Source organism: Carassius auratus, chromosome 35 (assembly GCF_003368295.1).
Source record: "Carassius auratus strain Wakin chromosome 35, ASM336829v1, whole genome shotgun sequence".
Classification (NCBI taxonomy): Eukaryota; Metazoa; Chordata; class Actinopteri; order Cypriniformes; family Cyprinidae; genus Carassius; species Carassius auratus.
Genome location: NC_039277.1, coordinates 5086022 through 5113678, shown reverse-complemented (window position 1 = coordinate 5113678; position 27657 = coordinate 5086022). Strand labels below are relative to the sequence as shown.

Genomic DNA, 27657 nt, shown 5'->3' with positions numbered 1-27657 from the left:
AAAATAAACACAAAACAGCGCATCAGCCCCTCACAGACGACTGATGCGCACAAATAAAAAGCAAACACAACTAAAAGCCCAGGCCTGGTCCTCTCTCGTCCTTCACTGTCGTCGCTCCAGTTTTTCATCCTTCCATCTCCTCTGTGGGACTCGAAACCGGTGGTGGGTCGCAGGTGTCGCTCATTTCCCAATCACTCCACCGGCCTCGCTCTTTCCCACATCCCTCGGCCCCGCCCCACTTGTCACATACCCCCATCGCCCCTCGCAGGCCGGGGGGTACTCCTACTATGCCAAAGTTTTCAACATCTATCTTTCTGTCCTTCTGTAGGCCTTGTTTGCAACAGAAACGTTTGCCATGGGAATCAACATGCCTGCAAGAACCGTGCTCTTCACCAGTGCCCGCAAGTTTGACGGCAAAGACTTCCGCTGGGTAAACCACGAAAGTTATCCTCTGTCCTGCTTCTCACAGTAATCACTAATCAATTTTCCAAATGCATTTCCTTGCCTCTTCGTCCACCGCTGCACAGAGAGGACACGGGGTCGAGGAACAGTGCCGTCCAAGCTGCCACGTATTGTTTGCGTGAGTGTGAGGCAATGACTCAAGCTGTCGTGAATAAAAGAGGCCCTTGGGTTTTAGACTTCGGCAGAGAGCGAGTGAGCGATGGAAGCTGCCATCAAAAACGTTTTGTAAGAAACATCTGGTATCCATGAGTCTGCCAGAAAACAAACACTCGAGGTTTTGGTTAACTGTTCGCAGGCACTGAACCCCTCTCTGGGACGTTTAGCAGTTAATAGAAGATGAAACTGATCTGGGGTCAGCGGTGGGTTGCTGTAATATAGCAGAGGAAGGTTAGGAGGGGTTATCAGGCAAAAACAATGTTTGCCAAACGAATGTGCTGATACGTTACATGGTGCCAGATTGATGTATCAGTGCCGTATATACTGAATATAATTGAGCACCAAATCTGCATATTTGAATGATTTCTGGAGGATCATGGGACACTGAAAACTGGAAAACTTGTAATTATATTTCACTAATACTATTTTAATGTATTTCTGTATCAAATTGCAGTCAGAAGACATCTTTTAAAAACCTTTATTTTTAAATGTAGGGCAAGTGACTTTAAATAGATTTAGCGTGAAATAAAATAATCTCTTGTTAACGTATCCCTGGTCATTTTAGAGTTTCATAGCCATATGTTTCATTAACTACAAGATTTATATAAACACTAAACATAAAATGGAAAAAAACGGGAATAATCGATAACAAAAATAAGTGAATGTGATGCACCACACTTTTGGGTTTGTTCTTTTACAGTTGGTTTACTGTAAATAACTCAATTTTACTATTAACTGCATACATTGCCTTGTTCAGTATAATTAGATTTTGTAGACAATGTTCAAAAATTATGTTTACTGTAAAATGATGCATACTATACTGCTAAAGAATTATATGCTAAGGTATGTTTAACCAATTAACATGTTTTTGCAGGTTTTTTTATTTTTATCCTTTTTAAAGTACAAACAGTTTTTCATTATTTGTTTCCCCCCACACACTGCAGTAAAGTAATTTTTTTTTCCTCAAACCCTGCACATTAGATCACCTCTGGAGAGTATATCCAGATGTCAGGACGTGCCGGCAGAAGAGGAATGGACGAGAGGGGAATAGTCACATTCATGGTGGATGAGAAGATCAGCCCAGCGGTGGGCAAACAGTTACTGAAGGTAACACACTGTAATGAAAATGATGACTGATTAAAATTTTGCGTGAGCTGCATGAGTAAAGCATTTCTCCAGACGTTTTTGTTCAGGTGACAGCCAACACACTGACGCAAAAACCCTCTGATCCTAAACCCATTATCCCCGTCGAAGCCTTGGCACCCTCTGTAAGGGGCTGTTATTACAGCACTCTTTAACATGAAGTCCATAAGTGCTGTTGGTCTCACACTCCTGCCTGCCAAGATTCGTCCCTGTGGACTCCCGATCCCTCCTCTGAAGCATCCCATCTCTGCTTGGGTCCTTTAAAGTATTGCTCAATGCTTCCTGACTGAATTCAAATTGTATTTCATCATGGTTTTGCTGTAAAGTTTCCAGGAGAATACTAGGAAAGCAGGGTCATTAAAATGAATAGACTAGTAGCGCCTTCTCAGTTTTAATGGGTGTCATTGGATTGTGTTGGATTCATGTCATATTCATGATTTATTCAGTAGCATCTTTTATTCTTGTAGGGTTCTGCGGATCCTCTGGACAGTGCGTTTCACCTGACCTACAACCGATTCCAGCACTACAGAGCCGTGCCTGGTGTTGTGGAGAGTAAGAACTGTCGTGATTCAAAGCAATGTTTCTCATAGTTACAGTTCTGTAATCTTTTATTCACCATTGTGTAGTCATCTGTGGAAAAGAGCAGCAGGAGCATTCTTCAGAATGTCATCTTCTTCATTTAGTCGAAAAGCCTGTTAGTCGTGCGTTTAGAACAACACAACTTTTGGTTAAAACTAGCTTTGCTTGTACATGTGAGTGAGTGGGTTGTCACAGCTTTCAGAACTACTTGGAAATTATTATTTTTTTCATTCTTTTCTTCATTTCTTTTTGTGTGATTGCCACAGAGATGAAAAAGCTTGAGGAGTAGTATAATGCAATACGAATCCCTAATGAAGAGAGCGTGGTGACCTACTACAAGATCCGTCAGCAGCTGGCCAAACTAGGCAAAGAAATCGAGGAGATTATTCACAAGCCTAGATATTGCCTGCCCTTCCTGCAGTCGGGCAGACTGGTCAGGGTACGTGTCCATACTCTTAATGTTTCATCCAATTCAAAATAGCAAGTTGTAGTGGTCACAGACTTGCTCTTGTTGGTTTGTTGAGACGCTGAATATGCTAAACACTCTTTGGGTTTTTCATATCCAGGTGAAAAAAGAAGATCTGGATTTCTGTAGGGGTTAAGTCGTCAATTTCAATAAGAAGAAAAATGTCAAGGTATTAACGTACAGTATTGTTCAAAATAATAGCAGTACAATGTGACTAACCAGAATAATCAAGGTTTTTAGTATATTTTTTATTGCTACGTGGCAAACAAGTTACCAGTAGGTTCAGTAGATTGTCAGAAAACAAACAAGACCCAGCATTCATGATATGCACACTCTTAAGGCTGTGCAATTGGGCAATTAGTTGAAAGGGGTGTGTTCAAAAAAATAGCAGTGTCTACCTTTGACTGTACAAACTCAAAACTATTTTGTACAAACATTTTTTTTTCTGGGATTTAGCAGTCCTGTGAATCACTAAACTAATATTTAGTTGTATGACCACAGTTTTTTAAAACTGCTTGACATCTGTGTGGCATGGAGTCAACCAACTTGTGGCACCTCTCAGCTGTTATTCCACTCCATGATTCTTTAACAACATTCCACAATTCATTCACATTTCTTGGTTTTGCTTCAGAAACAGCATTTTTGATATCACCCCACAAGTTCTCAATTGGATTAAGGTCTGGAGATTGGGCTGGCCACTCCATAACATTAATTTTGTTGGTTTGGAACCAAGACTTTGCCCGTTTACTAGTGTGTTTTGGGTCATTGTCTTGTTGAAACAACCATTTCAAGGGCATGTCCTCTTCAGCATAGGGCAACATGACCTCTTCAAGTATTTTAACATATGCAAACTGATCCATGATCCCTGGTATGCGATAAATAGGCCCAACACCATAGTAGGAGAAACATGCCCATATCATGATGCTTGCACCTCCATGCTTCACTGTCTTCACTGTGTACTGTGGCTTGAATTCAGAGTTTGGGGGTCGTCTCACAAACTGCCTGTGGCCCTTGGACCCAAAAAGAACAATTTTACTCTCATCAGTCCACAAAATGTTCCTCCATTTCTCTTTAGGCCAGTTGATGTGTTCTTTGGCAAATTGTAACCTCTTCTGCACATGCCTTTTTTTTAACAGAGGGACTTTGCGGGGGATTCTTGAAAATAGATTAGCTTCACACAGACGTCTTCTAACTGTCACAGTACTTACAGGTAACTCCAGACTGTCTTTGATCATCCTGGAGGTGATCATTGGCTGAGCCTTTGCCATTCTGGTTATTCTTCTATCCATTTTGATGGTTGTCTTCCGTTTTCTTCCACGTCTCTCTGGTTTTGCTCTCCTTTTTTAGGCATTGGAGATCATTTTAGCTGAACAGCCTATCATTTTTTGCACCTCTTTATAGGTTTTCCCCTCTCTAATCAACTTTTTAATCAAAGTACGCTGTTCTTTTGAACAATGTCTTGAACGACCCATTTTCCTCAGCTTTCAAATGCATGTTCAACAAGTGTTGGCTTCATCCTTAAATAGGGGCCACCTGATTCACACCTGTTTCTTCACAAAATTGATGACCTCAGTGATTGAATGCCACACTGCTATTTTTTTGAACACACCCCTTTCAACTAATTCAACTAATTGCCCAATTGCACAGCCTTAAGAGCGTGCATATCATGAATGCTGGGTCTCATTTGTTTTCTGAGAATCTACTGAACCTACTGGTAACTTGTTTGCCACGTAGCAATAAAAAAATATACGAAAAACCTTGATTATTCTGGTTAGTCACATTGTACTGCTATTATTTTGAACAATACTGTATGCTCGCACAGCCCAACTCAAATACAAGAGGTCATTTATCACGAGGAATCAAATTTGACTTGATCTTATGAGATGGATGTTCCTGTATAAACATTGTGACTTTGAGAACTAGTGACTGGCAAGTGAGGAAATAGTTTTTTTATGAAACTAAGCTGCAAAAATGACAGCTTTCTGACATCAGTCATGATGACACATACATCAACACATCAACGCTTTTCTCTCAAATGGCCAGCAGCAACAAAAAAAAAAAAAAACTGAAATACTTTATTTATAAACATCATAGACAGAGTTTTTGGTGGTGAAAAACAGTGTAATGTCTGTGTTGTAGTAGTCTGGAGGTGGTGATGCTGCCCCATTGTTTGTGGTGGAGGTTCTGCTTCACTGCAGCAAAGACAGTGTGAAAAATGCAGCCACGGAGGCAGCCAAACCGGCAGCCCAGGAGAAATGGGTGAGATGCAGGTGAGAGAGTGACTCAGAAACGTGACCCTGAAACGCCACACCAGATTAGATTTTAAGTAGAAACGCCCTCACCCACCATGATTTAAAACACAGTGTAAACATACTGTAAAACTATGGGTGGAACGGTTCAACTTTGGGGGGCGATGCGCAGCTTTCAACAACTTTAACAACAGGAGGATGGAGGACACTGTGATCAGAGCTGTGTTTTTATTGTCTCTCACGGGCTTCAAAATAATGGACATGGAATGTCAACGTATACGAAAAGCGACTGAAAGAACGGAAAAGAGGACTTATATTTTATTATATTAAGAATCTCCAACGACAATGGCAGTGCTACATTTGCCACAAGTGCCTGCACTTCTGCATCCGTCCATCTATTGTTGTTCATCATACTTGTGAAATAAGTTGACGCAATGTTTGGAAAAAAAAAAGTGGACAAACCATGATAGTGATCACAGATGAGACCTGAACAGCACACGTTGATATCCGTGTTTAAACTAAACTCATTTAAGCTTTGTCAGTTTAAACATTTAAGTGCCAAAGAGCACAATAAGATTTGTGCGTGGGCTCATCTGAAGCACGCAAATATTAAGCTCTCTCTGAATTATTGTGTTTAAATGGACAAATTCACACAAAAATTGTCAAAATGTCAGTCTTGGTAAGTATCCTACAGAAGACATCCTAATATCCGGCAGAACGTAGGCCAATGTATCAGTGCATTCTCTTAAAGTGACAGTCTTTATATTAATCGAACCGCAACAACACAGAAATCACTCACTGCTCTTAATTGAAAAGCTTTTGTAGCTCTAATAAAGAATAGTATTTAATTTATACAGTCAGCTCTTCTATGCGATGGTGTTTTACATTTGATTACTTTAATTTCTTTACTTAAAAACTAATGCTAGACCTCCCTAAAAAAAACTGAAAATCACTGTTTACTTTATCTGTATCTTTACTCTGTTGTATTTATTTGTGCTGTTACTCGTAGTTAGACATATTTTTTTTTATTTTTAAGTATAATTTTTCTATAAACATAGCACATACCGAACTGTACCGACACCGTGACTCTAAAACCGTGAAGCAAACCGAACCGTGAAAAAGTTGAACCGTTCCACCCATAGTTTTACAGTATGTTTACACTGTGTTTTAAATCATGGCGGGTGAGGGCGTTTTCGAGTGTGTCTGGCCAGTCAATGTCTACTTGAGCTGGTTAGACCATGCTCTGGAATAGGAGCTAATTTGGTTCTCAGAAAAGTCAGTCCAGTACTAAAATCGCACCCAGTTCTGGTGGTGCGAAAATGCCCGAAAGTGGGTAGTTCCACAATTAGTCCAGGTACTTTGAAAGGCACTATTAGTGCAGGGAGAATGGGTGCTCAAATCGGATCACAAACAATCATCTGGCCCCAAAGTCGCTCATATTGTGCAACGGCTTTAAGGGGATAAGTGTTTTTGTTTTAATATGTACCCTGCAGACGTTGTGCGTGGCTTATTTATTTGTTGTTGAGTGTGCATGTTATGGAATGAAATGGTCAGATGCATTATGGGGACTTGGGGACATCTCTCCAAACCAGATAAGACCTTTGGTTAGATCAACCCTGTCTTATAAAGATCTATTGGGATTAACCTAGAACTAACCCTTCAAAGCAGCCAGGAGATACTAGACATTGCCTAATGCAGACAAGATGGGCTTGCAAAGTATAAAATGTTTAATTAAATTTTTTATTGTGAATAAATTAGTTTTTTTAAGCTTTAATGTTTAAAATACTGTAAAAATACTATGATACTTAAAATATATACTGTTTTAATTATATTACTTATGAAATATTTAAAATATACTTTGTAATTATTTGCACACACATATATTTTTAGAAATTATTATTTCTAATATTAATTTTATACTTATTCTTTAATACTTAAATATCATAAAAAAACTGTAATTCTGGACATTTACTGTGTATTTTACATTGCTTATTATATTATTATTTATCTTATTTTGCTTTATATTTAAAATATTAGTAACACTTTACAATAAGGTTCACTCATGTCCTAGTTTGCATGAATGTAGGTCATGGCATTTAGAGCACACATTAGCTTTAGTAATATACATTACAGCATGATTATTTAATGCTGAAGTATGTATTGTTGATCGTTGGATGTGGTTTTTGGAAGAGTGAGAGATTCTTGCCTTTTTTATTGAAAACAATTCAGCTCTTCTCAGTGTCCTGTTTTCAGTCTGTGTCTGAATCACTTTAGAAAGATCTCAGATAAGCCTTAAAGTGGATAATAGCATTAGAGCCACTCAGACGATGAGTCTTGTAACGACTGAATCAGCTGCAGCATAGCGGACCAACACCATTAACCTTTCTGATTCAACTTTTAGTGAAATTATTTAGTTTTAGCTAGCTAGTTTTGACATAATTTAGTCAGATATATAATCCTCTCTGTCAGTACAGGTCAGTGGTGTCATTCTGAATAATGCATTTGTCATTACTCCAGTTAAAGAAATGATACAAATATATAGCACACCACTGATAATGGGACTAAGTAGTTCTGAAGAAGTTGTGAATAAATGCAGCATTTGTAATTTTTTGACTAGTACTGAATTGCCGGTGCTGTTATACAATAAGACTAGTTACGTTTTTTTTTTTAAAGAAAGAGTAGTAATTTCTCATGAATCCACTCTAAATGACTTTAAGGATGATGAATGATCTTGAGTAAAAACAGTACTGTGCAGTTTATTATTCCTAAATTAGACTACTTTTTGCCATGTTTTGTGCTCTTTAGACAGATGGTGGAGATCTGCATACACTGGCATTGTAAGATGTTTTGACAGTGTAAATTCAGTGCGTTAATACATTACACTTACATGTTTACACATGTCATTTGTTTGTGGAGACCTGAAAGGGTGTATGTGTGTGTGAAATTTAAAACAGGAAGTGTGTCTTTTCTCACTGTCAGTGTGCTTGTGTGATTCAGATTGCAGGCGACATTAAAACAGCGAAGCGTGAGCTAAAGAAAGCACGTACCGTTCTGCAGATAGATGAGCTGAAGTGCAGGAAGTGTGTGATACGGCGCCTGGGATTCGCCACTTCCTCTGACGTCATCGAGATGAAAGGCCGTGTGGCCTGTGAGATCAGCAGGTTGGTTACCAAAAAAAAAATAATAATAAGCACGAAGGTCGTTCTCTTAGATTTTGCGTTCATGACTCTTGTCCTTGTTCTATAGAATTCTAGGTCACAGACATGCATCAAACTGGGTTCCCACGCTTTTTGAGAGTGCTTGAAAGTACTTGAATATCAGACACATGGATTCAAGGCCTGGAAAGTACAAGATATTGTATGATATAGAAACAATATGATCATTTTTAGCCGTATTGCCAAATGGTTTGTTTGGGTGAGACTATCTGTTATGATTAATAGCATTTTACTTACACTTTTTGGTGGCACAGGTGTTATATTCTTCACCTTAGTGGCCATTTTCTGTGCAAACAGACCATTTGTTGACCCAGTGTTATGTCTGACTGTTGTGACATTTGCCGTGCAAGCTGTTTGAGATGCGTGTGGATTGTGATTGTCAAAGTTAAGCTGTTTTTTCTCTTTAGTCAACTGTCAGTTTAGAGCCATTAAACCTTATCCCCTTAAAGATTAAAAACAGACACTTTCACAATCCAAAGTCATAAAAATATGGATGTTAAAAGAATGGTGGTGGAAAGAGTGGTTTGGACAAAACTAAAACAAATGCGGTTTTCAACTATTAGAGATTTAGCTTGTAGAAATAGAGAGATGATGATTGAAATAACTAGTTTCATCTGTTTATGGTCACCAACAATGTCAATAATTATGCATCATTACCAGAAAATACTGGTTGCACTTTTGTTCAGAAGTCGGAAAACATTTTTAAGTTATTTGACGTCATCCGTGATGACTTTAATGTTCACAACTTAAAAGTCTCTTCCATGAAGCCTGCCAGATCTTATTCCCTTTACACATGGTTTAGAGATGTGCAATCTTGTATGTTCAGTTGTGTGTTGTTTTATTAGCTTCTCTCCATCCACAGGCTAACAAGATGCCCAAACTGATGGAGAAGCTGGCCGGACCGCTGCGACAGATGCAGGTACTGTGTTTGGGAGGAAGACTTACTCAGCCACCTTGAAATTATTCACATTACAGGTTCACTATCACACGCACAGTTTACCAAACAACACTTAAACTGCTGCCTCTGTTTGCATTCAGGGGTTAAGCGGATAGGTTAGCCTGATCCTCCAAAGATGCGGTTTGACCGTGTTTTAACTATGTGTCAAGTGTTTGTGTAGGTCAGTTTGATGGCCTCATTCAACAGCTTCAGGTGCAGTGACTGTAAACTGTTCACAGTTAGACCAAACCACTACTTAACAAGCATATATCCAAGAAAAAATACTGTTTTTGAACCTGTATAGGACCAGAGGAGATATTTGGCAGATTGTCCATGGTGCCTTTTTCTTTCTCTTGTTTCTCATAAATCTTCTGAAGCAATGTGTTTTCTGAGAGATGATCGATCTCTAAGCATCTTGTAAGGGAAACAGGTCAGTTTAGCTCAAAGGGAATCATTTAAGATTTTAAAGGGAATTTGAAAAGAATAACTTTCACGGCTGATCACTGAGACGGCCAGCGACTCACTGAACGAGCCGTTTAACATCAAATCTGCGCTGGATATTAATATCCAAAGTATAGTGAAAACACTATTAATTAGCACAGTAACAAGATCGGCAGTTTAAGACGTTAACTTGTAAGCACAAAGCACAAGATACTTCTCTTTTCAATATGAATAAGGCTTTATTAGATAAATCTAAGACATATAAACTTATATAACACATAAACGCACGCACACACACATTCACACAAGTTGCAGGAAGATCGAAAGTTAGGAAAAGATGAGTTTAAGAGAATGGAAATATGTAATCCCAAGTTTACAGCAATACGTTAAATTGCATAGACATGAACAGCCATCAATCACGTAATTAAAGGGTTAGTTCACCCAAAAATGAAAATAATGTCATTAATAACTCACCCGTTCACATATCGCGCCTAAAACGCGTGGAAAACGCTAGGTGCGCTGCTTTCCCTTTCTTTCCAAAGCGCTCGGGCAGTTGCGCCCCTGAGGCATCTGTCTGTTGCTAAAGCAACCATGACCCCGCTCTCTCCGCGAAGACGCGGAAATTTCAGCAAAGGAAAAATGGATTTGCAGCACTAAAAATCTCTTGCAGTGGCTCTGCTACTAAATTTATTTGAAAATGGCAATCCATATATAGCTATGGTTAGCTGTTCCTTCATCTTGGCTGAGCTTTCAGCGTTGTTACGGGAAAGGATGAAGCTGACTGGTTGGTTCTTGTCACATGACCCGCGGTGCGCTTGCGGCATTCTGAAAAGTTGAGATGTTTTTAACTCGATGCGGTGCGGTGCAGTTCAGTCAGTGTACTGTTTGAGTGCATGCATTACTCCGGGATATTGGTTTGTTTGAACTCAGAGGGAGTGTCAGCCACATTAAAAAAAAGTTAACATCTTAAGTCATTTGTGGATTAATGCGTATTGGAGATGCGAACCGTTTAAAACGATTCAGTTCGTTTTGGTGAACAGAATGATTCGTTCGCGAACCGGATATCCAGACTGCTTTGATTTGAACTATCTCTCACACAGACACGGAAGAGAAGACAATGCTGAATAAAGTCGTCGTTTTTGCTATTTTTGGACCAAAATGTATTTTCGATGCTTCAGAAAATTCTAACTGACCCTCTGATGTCACATGGACTACTTTGATGATGTTTTTCTTACCTTTCTGGACATGGACAGTAGACCGTACACACAGCTTCAATGGAGGGACTGAGAGCTCTCTGACTAAATCTAAAATATCTTAAACTGTGTTCCGAAGATAAAAGGAGGCCTTACATGTTTGGAACAGCATAAGGGTGAGTTATTAATGACATAATTTTCATTTTTGGGCGAACTAACCCTTTAAACCTTGCATTGAGTTCCTCAATGAGGTTAAAATTATATTAGATACACCAGTACAAATGTCAGGAGGAGCTACTTGCATCTCCTGTGTAAAGGTGTCCCTTTGTTGTCGTTGAAAGGGGGTTTCCCGATGTCGCTGATTGGCTGGAAGTTCAGTGGTTGCTGAAGTGATGTCTTGGGAAGCCTGTGGTTGGGCGTTAGCTGAAGAGTTGTGTGGGCTGGTTGAAGTTAAACGGGCACTCGAGGTCAGACTCGGAGACACGGCGTTACAAAACTTAACTCAGAACAAGAAACTGTCAAACAGACAAGAAACTAAAGTAAAAGAACAGAAGTAAAGTTTGACGAGACTAGGTGGTGCTTCTTCTTATCGTGGCTAAGTAGCAGCAGGCGTGCAGACTGAAGCACATTGGAACCGCGCTCAAAGAACGCCAGTCCAACGATCTGGTTTCCTCTCATGGGTTTACATGTGATTGTCAGGCTGTGCATCTCTTTGACCACCAGTCTTGATAACTTGCCCCAAATTTGACAATATCTTTTTCGTATTAAAATTGTCAATAATTGTTCTAATGGTGTTAATGTTGAAAGCTGTTCTGTGAAAGGGTTGGTTGGTTGGTTATCTTGCTTCTGACTTGTGGCACTAGGAATGATTTACAATGTCCTGTTGCCTTTCTAAGGAATTTGGCTCATGTTTCAACCATGGTCCTGGTCGACTCTTTAATTTGTCTGGTTCGGGTCCGATACGCTACAATGTAGAATCTAACTTTAACTGATCCCGTATCGTCACGAATGACTCACGCTCTGCTGTGGTTGTAGGAATGTGCCAAGCGTATTGATAAGGTGTCCGCGGAGGCCAAGCTGGACGTGGATGAGGACACTTACCTGAACCAGTTCTGCCCGCACCTGATGGATGTGGTCTACACCTGGGCCAACGGCTCCACCTTCTCTCAGATATGCAAAATGACAGACGTGTTTGAAGGTACTAGTTCTCGCGCAATACATATCATATAGATAGATGGATGATTGATGTTTTTCTCCCTTATCTCCCAGTCCTAATTCCTGACAATGGCTTCTATTTAATTCTACTATAAAAAGTCTATTTTCATATCATTCCTGTTTCCCAGAAATGAGCGAATGTAATTAGTTTGTGAAACTATCGGGAATCAGTGATGATGTATTTGGTCCTGACTTCAGAAGTGCAGCATGGGGCCTGTTGTGAAATAAAATGATTTAAAATGTATTTTCAGCACATCTTCTCCCAGAAGCCTCTGCTCTTAAGCATTGAGGGTTACAAGCATTGAAAATGACCATATGTGGTAAGTGCAGGGAGGACTAACTCTCTCTCTCTCTCTCTCTCTCTCTCTCTCTCTCTCTCAGGCAGTATTATCCACTGCATGCGCAGATTGGAGGAGCTCTTGAGGCAGATGTGCCAGGCAGCTAAGGCCATTGGAAACACAGAGCTGGAGAATAAGTTTGCCACGGGTAAGACCTGCTCTAGACTCGTGGTGTGACTCATTCGGCTGAATAGAGCCACGTGCAAAGAGTATCCAGTTTATTGTGGGCAGCTTTGAGCACTTGACTGGTAAAGATTCTGAGAAGCTGTGGATGAGAGACATAAGATAACAAACAAATCCACTATACCAATATCTTAATCTCAGTGGTTTTGTATTTTGACTCAAGAATTGTTTAATTAACAGTAAAAATTAAAATAAAGTTTGGTTTTTCCATTTAAAACCCTAGGGAGCTGCCTTCCTAGACCAGAAAGAAGTATGTGGTCTTGAACAAGCTGAATGATTGTTTTTCATTATTGTTGCTATAACAGACCTCCGTACTCAAGGGGGCGCTATAGTTCAGTTCAAATGTCTGTTCCGTTAAATCAAGTGTTGTGTTTTTTCAAGTAACTGGTTTCAAAATGTGCGTTTCAACTAAATGCTCATAGTTACCACACAGGGGGAAAACCATCGATTTACGTTTGTCTCATTCCATCGTACACTTGTAACATTACGATTTGCCAGCTAACGCTTTTTGTAATGAAACAACGCATGGAACAAAGCTTGCGAACTCTTTAGCTTGTTGCTAAGCTAATAACATGGTGTTTTAATAAGCATAAACATACAATGATCAAAACTGATTCCAACAGACTTCAATCTAATTGCACCGTATTCGATTAGCTAACAAACACGAAAATCGATTCCGATGGATGTCGGCATTTTGCTGAGCTCCTTATACAGTATTTGATTCGCTAACAAAATCACTGAATCTAGAGCAAGACAGCACACTAGATTTTGGAACACAGCTTTGAGGTTGACAGGGTTTTATTTTACTAATAAAACTAATTTTCTTGTTTTTCGCAGGTATAACGAAGATTAAGAGGGATATTGTGTTTGCTGCCAGTCTTAACCTATGAATCCAGAGGTTTATTCATTTATTTTTAATTTTTTTTTGCATCAAAACACTGAAGGACAAAATTTAAATGAAACATAATTGTTTTATTTGTTTGTCAACGAGCATAATAGGTTTTTGTTTCCATCATAATAGCGCAACATTTTGTACATAGTTTAAACAATTTTATTAAAAAATGTTTTTTTAAAGAAGTCTGTATAGCAATTTTTTTTTTTTATACGTATAAAAAAAAAAATTATTTTGTGGCTTAATAGAGGTACACTTATATTAGTTTTTGGAGATACAGAGGAAGCTGTGGTAGCAGCAGAAGCAGTCCAGCCAAGGCATCGTGGGACTGCATCCATAGAGAGTCTGGAGAACATAGAAAGCAGGTTACATTCACAGGTTTCCACCGTAGTGGTCTGCCCTCATAGTGGGTGCACGCTGAAACCCCTTCCCATCCACAGAGGCTCATGACAGTTCAGTTTGGGTTTTCATAATGATTTCCATTCGTAGGCGTCTCTTGTAAGGTGGTGTGTGGGATCTCTGCCTCTCTCTGTGGTTCAACTTTCTTTTTGAAGAAATCCGACACACAGAAAACCTGTAGGAAGTGAGAGGAGGATATATATTAGAGGTTTATAGTCACAGAGGCCAGCCTCAAATGTCAGTGTTTTTCATATTTAGCAACTTTAGTGTTCATACTGTACAGAAGAAAATATGTCCCTACCTCATTCTTATGTGGAACATGAACATAAATGTTTATTAAAAGAGACTGTCTGATGCTGATGGGAGGGGGGAAATCCAGAAATCTGTCACTGATTTTTAAAAGATTTTAATCTTGTTTTTGGTGTAAATGAGTTTAAGTTTGGCTGAAGAATATCAAACTGACAATTATTTTTCAATTTAAAACATTCTGTTCACAATTCTGTTGTGTGCTGTCAACTTAAACTATTAAAATATTTGTTTACATTTAAATCAAGTTTTTTATTTATATTTAAGCTTTAAGTAGCCTACCAATGATTAAAACTGAAAAAATATATATAAAAAATTAATGAATACCAGTGTTAGTTTAGTATTTATATACTATTAGTTTGACTAACATTAAAATATATATATATATATATTTTCATATTAAAATTACATAAATCTGTGTGTTTTTTTTTTCCATGTCTATAGTTCTTATTACTTTGTATTTAAATTTTAGTACTTCAAGTTAATCTTAAAGGAAATTACACATTAAAAATTAAAATAAACATTAACTGAAATAACTTATGCACTTAAAAACACTATTTTAATTTTAGTTCTAAAGGTAATCCCGATGAGCACTATAGTTAAATTCCATGAACATCAGACAGTCATATGGGTTTGGACTGAAAAGGAAGTAAGGACAAGTAAATGACTTCTTTTTGGGTGAAATTCCTTTTCATCAGACTTTCTGCGAGCATACATGATCTGTGTGCTGTTGAATGCATAACTCACCACTAGTAAAGCCATGATGGCTCCTTGTATTAGTCCTGTGAGAACATCGCTCCAGTGGTGTTTGTAGTCTGAGACACGTGACAGTCCTGTATAAATGGAGGCGGCGATCAGGAAGAACTGGAGCATGGGGCGAAGGAGCCTTGCCCATTCAGCTTGCATTCTTGCTTGAAGATAAAGCTTTGAGAAAGGAAAAGCCTGTTCATACTCATTGTATATGAGAGCGGTTTAAAATATGCTGCCTGCTGAACTTGTACCGCACATGTGACTCAGCTGATCCTCAGGTCACGAACACACGTCATGTTGACTTCAGTACACTCTAAATGTGTCTACAGGGTTTAATGTTACTACAGATCCCATTCTACCTAATTCTTCCTGTTTACAAAGTGGCTCATTTTTCTTATCTCATGCTTGAGGAAATGCACCAAAAATATGAAATGAAAGTTCTGGCTTGATGCGTCAAAGCCGCCACAAGCAACCGCTCCACATTCCCAACAATGTAGAGACTTCCTTTTACAGCAACCAACTGAAGTTCATTTAGTTGACACTCTGCTGGGCCTCTGAGAAAAACTAAATTATGCTTAAATATTAATCATCATGCTATCACCTTACAGCTCTTGTTGTCAAAATCATTACTCATTTAAAGCCCAGGAGAAGGAGAGTTTGCAACAAGGAATCAATGTGGGCAAAACAAGTTCTGTTTAACATCCACTACGTGTTAGACGTGTGCTTGTTGCAACAGTATGAAACCCTAAAATCAAAGCTGACATTTGTTTTGAATTTTTGTAAACACAAAGAATTACTTTGGCAAGCTGATGGGAAGAAATCCTAACACTCAGCACGCTGGGCAAAGATTCCCAGAAATCATTGGAAGTCCCTCAAAATACCCACTCTCTAAAAGCACACAAACTCAAGAATCATGACTTGGTTATATTTATCTGGTTAATGCTTCGAACAAGTTATTTCAACATCAGGAGTCAAATAAATTAAATCAGAGTTTGTTGAACACTTTCTCCAGGTCTGATGTGTTTATTTCAGGGTCCAAATGTGCTGTGAACTTTAGCCACATGTCATTAAAGCTTGTGCCCTCGTGATAAGATTATGGTAGGTTGTGTTTGCTAACAAGACTGGAATGACATTAGACTCCTTAAGATTACTCTGCTGTTGAGTCAATATACCTCAGCGTGACAGATAATGGGTATTTTCCAATGGAAAATCAAAGAAGTAAAGTGTATAAATCTACAGTTATTTATCCCGTTTCCTTATCACTTAGAAACATTGATTGTATTCACCAGATCAGTTTGCTTCCAGCGTGTTATTAGTTTATGGAATGCTATGCTAATTGTTACTTTGTTAACTGATTATTGAAGAACATCAGTACTGTATATAGTACACAATTACCTTAAAATGGAAAGGGAAAGTACATTTCAAAATTAAGTGTCTTATCATTTACTCACCCTCATGACTATAACAGAAGAATCAGTTCTTCCAAAAATTAACTGTTTAAGGTCCAAAACAAACATTGGTCCCCAATGACTTTCAATGTATGAAAATATTTGTTTTTCCACAAACAAGTATGTCAGGTTTGGGACGTAATGGTAAGTAAATGGCAAAAGAATATTGTATTTTATGTGGGCTGTCCCCTTAACAAATGGGGTAAAGCAAGCATAAATAAAACACACTTACTGCCAGGAACAGCATACAGTACATGGAGAATGACGAGTGTCCCGAGTAGAACGAGAGTCTGCAACCAAAAACAAATCAAAGAATCAATGTGGGCAACACAGAAGGGCTGCGTAATTACTTACTACATGCAGACGTCCACTTAAGCCTTCGGTTAAAGCTGACATTTGTTTTGCAAATCTGTAAACAAACTTGGACAAATTGGCACTGAACCCCACGCAAGGCAAATATTTGCATTGTGTGTTCCTGTTTACTTAAGCTTAGGCCACTTGTCGGCTAGTAGCATACACCTAGTGTTTAACGCCAAATAAAACTTGAATCATTCAAGCAGCACAACCGCCAAACACTCGACCACTGCGAACATGCTCTTTTCATATCAATCTACTTAAAAGCAGAGTTGAACCAGATCTGGGCAGTGTGTCAATTATAATGAGGCCTAGATCTTCATGTTCTTGTTTGCTGATTGAATTACAGATCCGGTCATGATACAAGAGACAAAGCAGAGCTGAAGTGAATTAACTGCGAGGTAGAGAAGCTCAAATGAAGCACTGCAGATGCATATTCTGAGTGTGCCCGAACTACGTAAGGATAAAACCAATGAAAGGCCAACACGGACTCAAAGCATTGAAGACCTACTACAGATGTTTAAATTATTTATGACTGGACTGTTTGAACTAGACCTGGATGACTCTCTCACCCTGTAACAAGCAAATACACTTGCTTACCTATCAAAAAGACTACATTTTCCTGAGGAGAACACTTGTGTGAAAGGTTATCTGGGTTATTCTGGGCTCAAACCCCCAACTGCTCTTTATTTGTTGCATCGTCTCCAAGCCAAACACAAGACTACCACCAAAGAGGTGCTCTTCCGAGAGAGAGACGGGAACCACACCTATGTTAAATGAGAGCATTCTGAGAGGGCCTGGGATACTGCTGGCCTTGAGTCTGGCTCAAGAACCCAAACGGCTAACCGCAGGATTAGAGACCACTACTGCGTGTGAACCACAGATTGCCACCAAGAGCCTGGGTGGCCAACAGTGTGGACAACTGAGCCAAAAAAGGGTTTACATTGGAAGAATCCATCATTGTAATGTTAATTAGGGAGTTTCCTAAGTCAGTGCCAGATATATAGTATTTATGACACACTTTAGGTCAAAATAGAACTGGTTCTGCTAATTGGACACCTTCTTGTAAATCACTAGAACTATATGAAAAGGTTCTGAAGCAAAGTTATTCCGAGGGACAAGCTTGTCTAATAATGAATGCAGATGGAGGCTAGATTGGGTAGGAAGTTTCCAGGATGGAACCACATTTAAGAACAAATTTAAGGGATTCCTATTTCCACCTCCATCCATCGAGAGCAGGACACCCAGTAGTGTAGGGTGTCCAATTCTGATCCTTGAGCACCTGTAGAGTTCAGCACCACACCAACCTAGAAATTTTGAGTGGCCCCGAGAGCCCTGATTTAGGGCTAGAGCTAAACTCTGCAGGGCAGTGGCCCTTTAGGAGCTAGTTTGGGCACCCATGTGTTATGGTAAAGAGTAAAAACTAGTGACCTATAAGGGAGTTTTACCTACCTTGCCTCATTGACCTTGTCTGCATCCCCAGTGCAGATGATGTCCTCAATGTAAGCCCCTCCTGTGCAGTTGATCCGAGTCCAGTCCGGTTTGCACACATTCAGGAAGTGTGGCCGCAGCCGGCCGATGGAATACTTGGCGATGTCAGTGAGTGATTGGCTCATGGTGGCACCAAACAAGAAGGTACCAACGGCCTTATAGACACAGGCCACATAACTGTTACAGAAAGACTTTGATTTGAGACGGTTTAGATAGACTGAAAGGCACTCCCCTATGATCATCTGTGATGGAAGAGGAAGCATAGAAAAATAATGGTCAAAACATTTGTTACAGCCAGGCATGTGTTTGTGATATGAAAATATCTGAGGACTGTTTCTGAATCTAATAAGGATGTCCACAAGTACAAGTACAGAAGACAAGATCAAACAGTAGAAGCACTTGACAATGCAGCCATCACAAGGATTTCCCTGAAATATCCCAAACATCACAGTAACCCATGTTTGCATTACCTCCTTTAGAGTGGATCCCTAATGGCCTAAAGCAGAGTAGACTCCATATTTTGACATCAACTACATTTCATGCCATAAGTCGTAGGATCCCAGGTTTATGTCAAGTTTCAACAAGCTTTTTTTTTTTTTTTACTTGGGTTTTTTTCCTTCTGATGACTTTTTATTTCAACTGAACAATTGAGAATGAAGAACACACCAGTACAACATACTGAATGGACTGTACTTCCATTTCTAATCTCATAATTGGAGGTATATGTGGTTCGAGCACACATGGGTGACTGTGAGGTTATATAGATCTGTATGTCTGTGTGTGTGTGTGTGTGTATATATATATACTCTTGAAAGGATAGTGCTGAATTGTAGATGCTATCACACAAGATAAAAAGCCAGCATTAAAGAAACAGTTACGAGATGTAACCACAGAGAGAGACTCCTACTTTAGTCTAAACGTCTCACCACAAGAGTGTCTGTGGTATATGGGCTTTTATGGGAAAATATATGTGGGTAGAAGACCAGAAGACATTGTTTCCACTCCATTGGTTGCTGTATCTCTTAAAAGGTCTGTAAGAGCTGACTGCTGTTCAAATAAGTTCAAAGACTGACAAAATTTACATTTTTAAAGATTAGTTCACCCCCCCCCAAAAAAAAAAAAAATTCTGTCTATGTCATTTCAACACAACTGACTTCTTTTCTTCTCTTTTCAAAAATGTTTGTTAATCTTTTCCAACACTTAAAGCACATGGAAACTGGCAAGACTCAACAAGTACCATAAAAGTAGTCCACAAGACTCTATATTCCAAGATTTTAATTTGCGCATAAATTAACAACTTCTCATTACAAATGTGTCCAATTGTTGGAACATGTGGAAGTTCAAAAGAGATTTGACAGTAATGACAGTATGAATTTTTTTCCCAAGGCTTCTCCTTTTGTGTTTAACAGAAGAACGTACATCTGAAACAGCATAACGGAGCATGAATAATAACAGAACGTTCAGATTTGATTTGAGTGAACTATCTCTTTAAACATCTATCTATAGGACCGTATCTCTTTGAACTGTGGTTAGATCTCAAAGTCCTGTTTCTCAAGCTGGCATGAGAACAGACGTACTGAGCAGAGAAGCACGTGACAAGGCATAATGAGAGAAGGAAAGAGATACAGGACGGGGGTGAGAGCTGCTAGTGTAACAAACGGACGGGCACTTACAGTAAGCACAGTGACAGGAATCATTACTCCTCCTAATAATGGATAAGAAATGGTGTCTTCTTTATATGGGTAGTTGATAGAGTCATCATTACAGAAAAATCCTCGTTTGAATGATTTGTGTTGTATTGTGAGTATTGCAAATGGGAGTCCAACTAGCGAAAAAAGCAATGTGAGAAAAAAAACAGAGGTTAACAAAGTGTCTCAAACCCTATTCTCCCCCAATTCAAGTAAAGGTTGTTCTCCTCTGGGAAGTGCTCATACAGAAAGAAAAGCTTTGAGATAAAGAAAAAGATTTAAATGTCTAACACATAATGAACAAAGATTTAGCAATTAAGTGGTGTGGCAACCAGGGCTGAATTTAGGGCTGACATGGTTTACCATCATCTTTTCAATCTGGTTTTGCGTCATTTTATTATATCATTATATCTGGGAATCATATAGAACACTGTAAACATTCCCAGTAACATTAACTTTTCAGGAAACGCCACATTTGCTGAACACATCCTTATTGGATAGTCAACTCTCATCGATTTTGGTCTGTGTGAACAAGGCTTTATAGTAAAAAAAAAATGCATTTTCCCTTTTTTTCACACCGTTATGTTATAAAATAGCTCTTCACCACACTTAGAAACATTAAAGTGGCAATATAAACATCACAAAGGTGCAGGAAAGGTCACTATTGTAAGCTGCCACCAGTAAAAACTCCTCAAGCCTGTTGGGGACAAGAAGGTTACTCAAGCGAGGCAGCGAAGCATGTGGTAGGGATTACCCAAGGCTTTACCCAACATGCAGGGAAAATGGTCTGCTGAGATGTTTGTGTGTGTGTAAAGTCCATGAACCGCTCAATCCGCTGAGAGCTGATGTCAGCCATGTGGACCCAAGCAGGTTACCCAGCGCCAACCGAAAAAAGCGAAAGCTGCATTGTCATGGTCTGTGTGTGCTGACTGAACGTATGGGATTTCAGAGCCATCGGGAACACTAGTGTAACACGATCATCACTTGCACGATGCCTGGGCTGGACAGGCAAGTGGAAGCTAAGGGTCGCTTACATAGAGGTCAAACTCAAATTTTGCACTGTGGGAAGTTTGAGGTTTTGTCAGGCCTGTAGGTTATGGGATAGAAATCATATAGGGTTATTCATGGAAAGGAATGTTAGAACTTTTGGAGAGATGTCTAAGATTGGAGTGTATGCCATCTGTGCTCCAGAAGATATCAACTATCCACTCTATCTACAATATCCTAGATATGCCTTCCATCAGGTCTAGATTTATTTTTTGCCAAATTTTGTGTTAAAACCATTTTGACACAAATATTTATGCAATTAACTATGCCAATAAGCAGGCCGCCTGAACATGGGTGTTTGAGTTGTGACCAAACCATGACTCTTCCTTAACATATTCAGGAAGTTTCTGTGGTTTAGTTGGTAAACCCAAGAATCCTCTCATGATGAAAACCACAAACTTTGACCAATTTGCAGTTGCTTTAAAAAAAAAAAAAAAGCAGCAGGAGCAGATTTAAGGTGGGTGCTTTTAAATACATTCCCAGCATGAAATACCTCAAATCTGAGCTAATCTAAAGCAGCTATTAAGGACATTTCTTGTACTTGGTGGACATCCTTGCTGAAGAAGTCAATGAAAAGCAACATGCCCAGAGTATCCCTACACAAAGAAACAAAAACACAAAGAAACAAAAATGCTATCAGTGTAACTTTGCTTTCCATTCATTACTTTACGTACTTCTTCAAAAACAAAGCAAGACTAAGCGCGTATAAATTACAAACTTTCACTCCATGATGGTTAAACTTTGCAGTTAATCCACGAATCACATGCGTGCCGAACCGTGGATCAATTGTGATCCGTTGAACCCCTAGTATGTGTATAATTATTTTATAAACACTTAAATAACTTCTGACTGTTGCATCAAAGACAGCTTGATCTTTGGTCTCTGACGACAGTGGTCTCTTCCAGTGTAGACAATGTCAGACAGCCTTATGTGATCCCAGATGAAGTGACTTAGACAGCTGCTTTCAGTCCGCCTAATAAAGCTCTTTTGAAATTGCATCTTGCACCTGTTCAGTGGTCAGGAGTCGTGTTGAAACAGCTGCTCTTCTGTGTCTATTTGTCTGTTCATTCAATCAAAATAAAGGGTCACTTCCTGTGACTGCAACAGACCATTAAACTCTCGAGATGAATTGCCAAATAGCCTTTAGCGCACTACAGACTTGTGAGGGAAGACGCTGGGCATGTCTTGTGTGGATGCTATCTAGGATTACTTACACTACATATGGGAAGTGTGAAGCCCACTGTGTAGAGAACAGTGGAGGTGATTGTGCCGGTGTGGAAGGGATAGCTGATGCTCTCATCATTACAGAAAAAGCCCCGCTGATACGGTTTGATTTTACCCAGGTTAAACACTGCAAGCGGGAGGCCAGCTGTGGGTGAAGAAGGGTTAACAACGGGTTAACAACTTGATAAAGGGGTCTACCAACCAATCAAATGCAAGGACTGGTTTCCAATGTTGATGAATGGCTGCTGCCACCTAAGAGATAAAAATGACATAGCGGCTGTGGGTTTATAATAGCAATGCATGTTCAGAAGGACACCTGACAGGTGCTGCCACATAATTATACCATTAACTGTTACTTTAAAGTGACATATGTGAAGTGTACGGTGTCTGACGACAGTTTTACAATGGGCCCATGACACTTGAGTGTCCGTGATAAAGAGAAAGAAAAATCTAGTTTAAAACGTGTCAAGTTCTTAGAAACGTACTCTTTGGTTTCATATTGCTTTTATGTGGTTTTGAAAAACCCAGAAAGAGTTTAATAACTCATGTGGCATAATCATCAAGCAAAATAACATTTTAAAATTACATATATATAAATATATATATATATATATATATATATATATATATATAATAACAAAATATAATAATAGCAATAAAAGGTTACAAAAATATTACAAAATATTGTAATTATTATTATTATTATGTTGGTTCCTGTTTTGGGGGTTTTATGTTTCTACATGGTCACAAATTTTTTTTTTTCAAATATTAAAAAGCAGTGAGGCAGTTTTGTTAAAATCTTTCCAAAAAAAAAAAAAACTTTATTATAAATTATTAAAGATTATTATTTTTATTATTACTTTTTAAATTATTATTATGATATCAAAACAGTTGACTTTTTTACTTTTTTCTTCTTCATGCCATTTAAAAAAAAATATCAAAATGAATTTTAATTCAGAAGGGGTGTCTTCAAATCATTGTATGTATGAATGCAATTTTAATATGTTTTTTAATTAACTAATAAATAGGACTAAAGAAATAAGCACCATATCATCATCCATCTCCCCAAATCAAGGGCTGATTTAATCACGCTTAAAAACATTTAATTATACTTATTGTCATCCTTTCTTATTGCTTTTGCCTCTTAAATTTTAGCTGACACTAATGTGTCTTTCTCTATCCCGTATTGCACTAATGTGACCTGATGGTTTCAAGTAGGGCTGTGCGATATGGACAAAAAAAACCTATCACGGTTTTTTGATCAATTTTGGGATTTCGATTTTAATCACGATTTTGACACACACAGACATGCTTTACAGTCATAAATGCCTTCAGTATAATTTTGAAACATATTTCCAAAAGAAAACCAATGAGAGCTTTATCAAAAAGTTGTAACATGTCTCTAGAACAGATTTAAGTCAAAATAATCACCAAGTAAAGATGTCAAACAAAATCTAGACAAATGGCAAAAAATAATAAAATAAAAACAGTGTTCAGGGATTTTTTTTTTTTTTTTGCTGCCATGCATCGGTCATAAAGCTCACTGTAGCGGTGCCTCAGGTGTTATATATGTTTTGCCCAAGGTTCACACGTACTCCGTCTGCAGTGCGTATACGGTAAGTTACGTGGTTCAGAAGCAGCAATGAGAGCACATTATTGTAACACGAAAGCACATTAAAATAATGCACGAGCGCGAATCTATCCGCTCGCACGCAGATTTCCTTTGCTTTGTAAACAAAACCAGATGCGCATGCTCAGATCATTGACTGTATAAGGCTCAGATACAGGCTGCCTTACAACGTGTCTCCTCTCGCTCAACCTGTGTCCTGTGCACTCACAACTCTCTCTGTGCTCATGCGCAAGATATTAAATCTTTTCGCACCTTTCTATTTATAAGCTTTTCTGTTCTCTTCTTTTACCGCGTGCAGTGTGAACGTTCTGTTCCGTTAACATGGGCTCGAAAGAAAAAAAAGGCTACGCATCACAGACAGAGTGTGTGAACCTGGAGTTAGGCATATGCCCAGTCTGCTCTGTTCTCCCGCTCCACTTAGGTGCGCTGCATCCTGATTAGGGCTGCACGATATTGGGAAAAAATGACATTGCGATATTTATTTTTCTGCGATATATATTGCGATATTTTTTCCATACAAAAAATGGGGTGAGCACACTTACATTCTCATTTTAAATGATTTAAACATCGACACCATCGTGTCAATTGATTAATATGCGCGAGAAAGAGAGAGCAAGACAGCGCTTGTGTTGTTTGAAGACGGATCGCTCTCTCTCTGTCTCTCTCGCGCGCGCTCTCTCTCTGTCAATCTCACGTCCTGTCAATGATAAACTTTCCCTCTATGATGGTTAAGATGTGCAATTAATCCGTGAATCACATTCGTCAAGGGCCGGGGAGCAGCTGGCCCGTACAGTTAATGAATAACGGATCAACTACGACAGCCTACATCGCACATCCTGCGATGTGACTATCCTGGATTCCTACATCGCGATATCGATGCTTAAACGACACATCGTGCAGCCCTAATCCTGATTGGTTCAGATAACATACTGCGGGAGGTCGGGGCTGCAGAAAATCGTGGTATAAAGCGATTTAGAAATTGCGCACACTCAAATCGCGATTTTATTTCGATTTCGATTAATCGCACAGCCCTAGTTTCAAGTCTAAAATGAGAGCTCGTATGTAAACTTTGAATCCTCTATAGCCTCAGCCTATTGTTGCTGATGTTGCAAAGCATTACGGAAAAACAACACAAACCCTCATTCATAGAGCCTGAGGCTCTTCTCCCAGGAAAAGACTACGGGTCTGTTACTCACGCAGAGTGCATGTGACATACTTCATTAAAATACTTCCTGAAAGAAGGAAGAGCTGGGCTGGGGTGATGCTGAATCACTCTTCGCTCCAATGAAGCCCCATGTAATAGAAAAATGGAAAAACAAACACAAAACACTCTTTGGGGTTCAAACCGTCAGTATGGCTCTACTCTTCTGTGTATTCTCATAGTTTGACTTTAGGTGGTAACAGTGGTATGCAAATATGCATTTGTAAATGAAAATCAAGGATGGCCTCCCAGTAAAACACAGAAAGGCCCGTGACATATGAGTATCAGCTTGACAGTCATGGTTGTGAACTACTTTTGAATATGAGAGAAATTACCAGCATGTGTGTTACATTGCCAATACTACCACAATACAAACTCTAGGTAGGGTGTTATACTTCATTAGATTTAAAATACTAAAATACTAAAGGTACTAAAATAATTCCTCCATCTTGGCACATTTATCAAAGAACAAGAACAAATAGCCAAGTGACTCAGATGGTAACTTTGTGGAAAGTCCAATCTGTTTGTTCCCCGTGTAAAAACATGAAAACATTAAAAACATTAAAAACATTCCCCCAGTGCACAGAACATTCCAAGATGAATACAGATCCAGATTCTGAATAGAACCCTTAACCCCTTAACTGTCACTCATATTTTTGAACATTGACTTTGTAGTGCACGATCCAAACTTACATTTTTATTATTCATGAATGAAAACATTTTGTAACATGATATTGATGTACCATTTACATGGTAATGCAATGTCTGATTTTAAAATGAGTTTTAAAGGATGAATTTTGAGATTTTAAGTTTTCAGTTGATATATAATTTCTCATGATTTCTAAAATGTGATAGAGAAAAAGGCAACAAAGAAGTCTTGTTTTTTTAACAAAGGTCAAAATTCCTGTTATAATGTAGATTTTTGAGGGTGCACTCTTGTCATAAATTAATCTATTACTTTTCCTACATAATTTTTAACAAAAAACATTGATAAAATATATATTTGGGAGTCTTAGACCTTTCCAACAATATATAGTTTGTCAAGATTAGATTAGATTTAATTGTAATATAGTGAAGTAAATCTAGGCGTCCCACAGATCGGACAGGTGACAATTAACAGGTTAATTAAACTACAGGGTTCCCACATACTTTGTCCAAAGAGTTTCCTTGACTTCTTCAGTCATTTCTGATGATTTGGATAAGGATTTTATAATAAAAATTATTATTATTTCATAGGAATAAATCACATTATGCATTATAAAGGAGAGTGGGGCTAGTTGTCACATTGGGATATTTTTGTAAATGCCCCAAGGAAGTTGTCACATGTATTTTGAATGTCATAAATTCCTACAACCGACTAATATCAGTAAGCTGAAACAATTATATCATCATTTTGTTGCCTTTTATTTATTTTTTCAGACAGGTTGCATTGTGACAACTTACCCCATATCGTGTGACAACAAGCTCCACTGTTGGGGCATGTTGTCACAGCCACAGCAGGTGTGTTCAATGAATTGTATCTTTGTTCTTTAACAAAGATACAATTCTTTAATGTATGATATTATACAGAAACACACATTTTAAATTAAATTAATCAATCCTAAAAAGAATTGCAGGGTTAACACTGTGACAACTAGCCCCACGTATATATTTTTACAAATGAGGACAATGGAAGATATCTAAATCAGCAAAAGAGAAATGATATGCAAGTGCTATAACAAGTATCAGTTAGCTCAATGCAGTACACATAAAAAAAGTTATTTGTAAATCACATAAGAAATAAAAATAAAACGATATTTATATATATATAATATATGTATAGGCTATATGTGTGTGTGTGTGTGTGTGTGTGTGTGTGTGTGTGTGTTTCTTCTGGGATTTTTTATGATTTTCCCTTAAACCCTGACTCATTGTTTGGTCTTACAGTCTCTCTGCATAAAGGTAACGCCCTGTAATTACGGAAATTTTGATAACGCATAATGAATTCAAAGTCGGCTCCAGTACGCACTATATGACGCACACTATGGCTGTATGAGGTTCAAATGTGAGTACCATTGTGGCTACTCTGAATACCATTCAATTAAATAACGTGCATGGCAACAAACATCTAAAAAAAAACGTTTAGGTTTATATATTAATATCTTTCCGTATATATTAACACCTGCGTTAAAATTAGTCTCCCTTCGTTTTAAGACTCATTACAATCAAGGTAATATCTATTTATATAAATTCATAAAATACTACTGATAGATTATTTAAAATAATGCTTACCGAGTATTAGGCACGCGAGGTCAAGCACAATAAATGGGATTCCTCTGTTTTCAAACATCGTGCCAGTGTCCTTCTGAGGCTCGGTAATGGAGATAAAGGCTTTATTTCAGGCGTCCTCACTGTATACAGTCTGACGGAGCGTCCACCTCTAGTGCTCTACACGGAGAGAAATGAGCTGCGGGGACGCGCACCAACGCGAGCGCAAACACTCTTAATAACATTGACCGCGTAAAGAAAACTAATCATCAGCCGGAGAGGAGACGAAGCGAGCCGCTGGGTTGTAACTCCTTGGATAAGATCACCATTTCAATGCACGAGGTTAAGAATAAGCGATCCGGTGTAACTAGATTTTCTGTATCAGTGGGCGGGGCATATATGA

General features: G+C 38.6%; 2 protein-coding genes and 1 pseudogene across 4 annotated transcripts; 2 read left to right on the top strand and 1 right to left on the bottom strand.

Annotated features, from left to right (window-relative positions):
* LOC113053893 (exosome RNA helicase MTR4-like) overlaps positions 1 to 13679 on the top strand; it is a 23965-nt pseudogene extending 10286 nt beyond the window's left edge.
* Positions 2936 to 9120, top strand: LOC113054107 (exosome RNA helicase MTR4-like). Of its 2 annotated transcripts, XM_026219427.1 has the most exons (4): positions 2936 to 2975; positions 4946 to 5076; positions 8053 to 8216; positions 8302 to 9058. In XM_026219427.1, exons 2-4 carry the CDS (start codon positions 5062 to 5064, stop codon positions 8357 to 8359), a joined length of 237 nt encoding a protein of 78 aa, XP_026075212.1. In that variant the 5' UTR covers positions 2936 to 2975; positions 4946 to 5061; the 3' UTR covers positions 8360 to 9058. The 2 variants fall into 2 exon arrangements, with proteins under 2 accessions (XP_026075212.1, XP_026075213.1); XM_026219428.1 differs by lacking the exon at positions 2936 to 2975 and having other exon boundaries at positions 4604 to 5076; positions 8302 to 9120.
* On the bottom strand, positions 13533 to 27657 carry LOC113054106 (phospholipid phosphatase 1-like). 2 transcript variants are annotated; one of them, XM_026219425.1, is made up of 6 exons: positions 27279 to 27657; positions 22167 to 22321; positions 18179 to 18459; positions 16605 to 16662; positions 14922 to 15098; positions 13533 to 14043 (listed from the first exon to the last, which is right to left on the bottom strand). In XM_026219425.1, exons 1-6 carry the CDS (start codon positions 27334 to 27336, stop codon positions 13924 to 13926), a joined length of 849 nt encoding a protein of 282 aa, XP_026075210.1. In that variant the 5' UTR covers positions 27337 to 27657; the 3' UTR covers positions 13533 to 13923. The 2 variants fall into 2 exon arrangements, with proteins under 2 accessions (XP_026075210.1, XP_026075211.1); XM_026219426.1 differs by lacking the exon at positions 22167 to 22321 and adding an exon at positions 19891 to 20042 and having other exon boundaries at positions 27279 to 27640.

Coding starts and splice junctions, on each gene's coding strand:
- LOC113054107 (XM_026219428.1), top strand. Junction 8,217..8,301: donor GTGGCCTGTGAGATCAGCAG/GTTGGTTACCAA, acceptor CTTGTTCTATAG/AATTCTAGGTCACAGACATG.
- LOC113054106 (XM_026219425.1), bottom strand. CDS start 27,336: ATGTTTGAAAACAGAGGAATCCCATTTATTGTGCTTGACCTCGCGTGC. Junction 18,460..22,166: donor TCACACTTCCCATATGTAGT/GTAAGTAATCCT, acceptor CTTCCATCACAG/ATGATCATAGGGGAGTGCCT. Junction 16,663..18,178: donor GACAAGGTCAATGAGGCAAG/GTAGGTAAAACT, acceptor TTTTGGTTGCAG/ACTCTCGTTCTACTCGGGAC.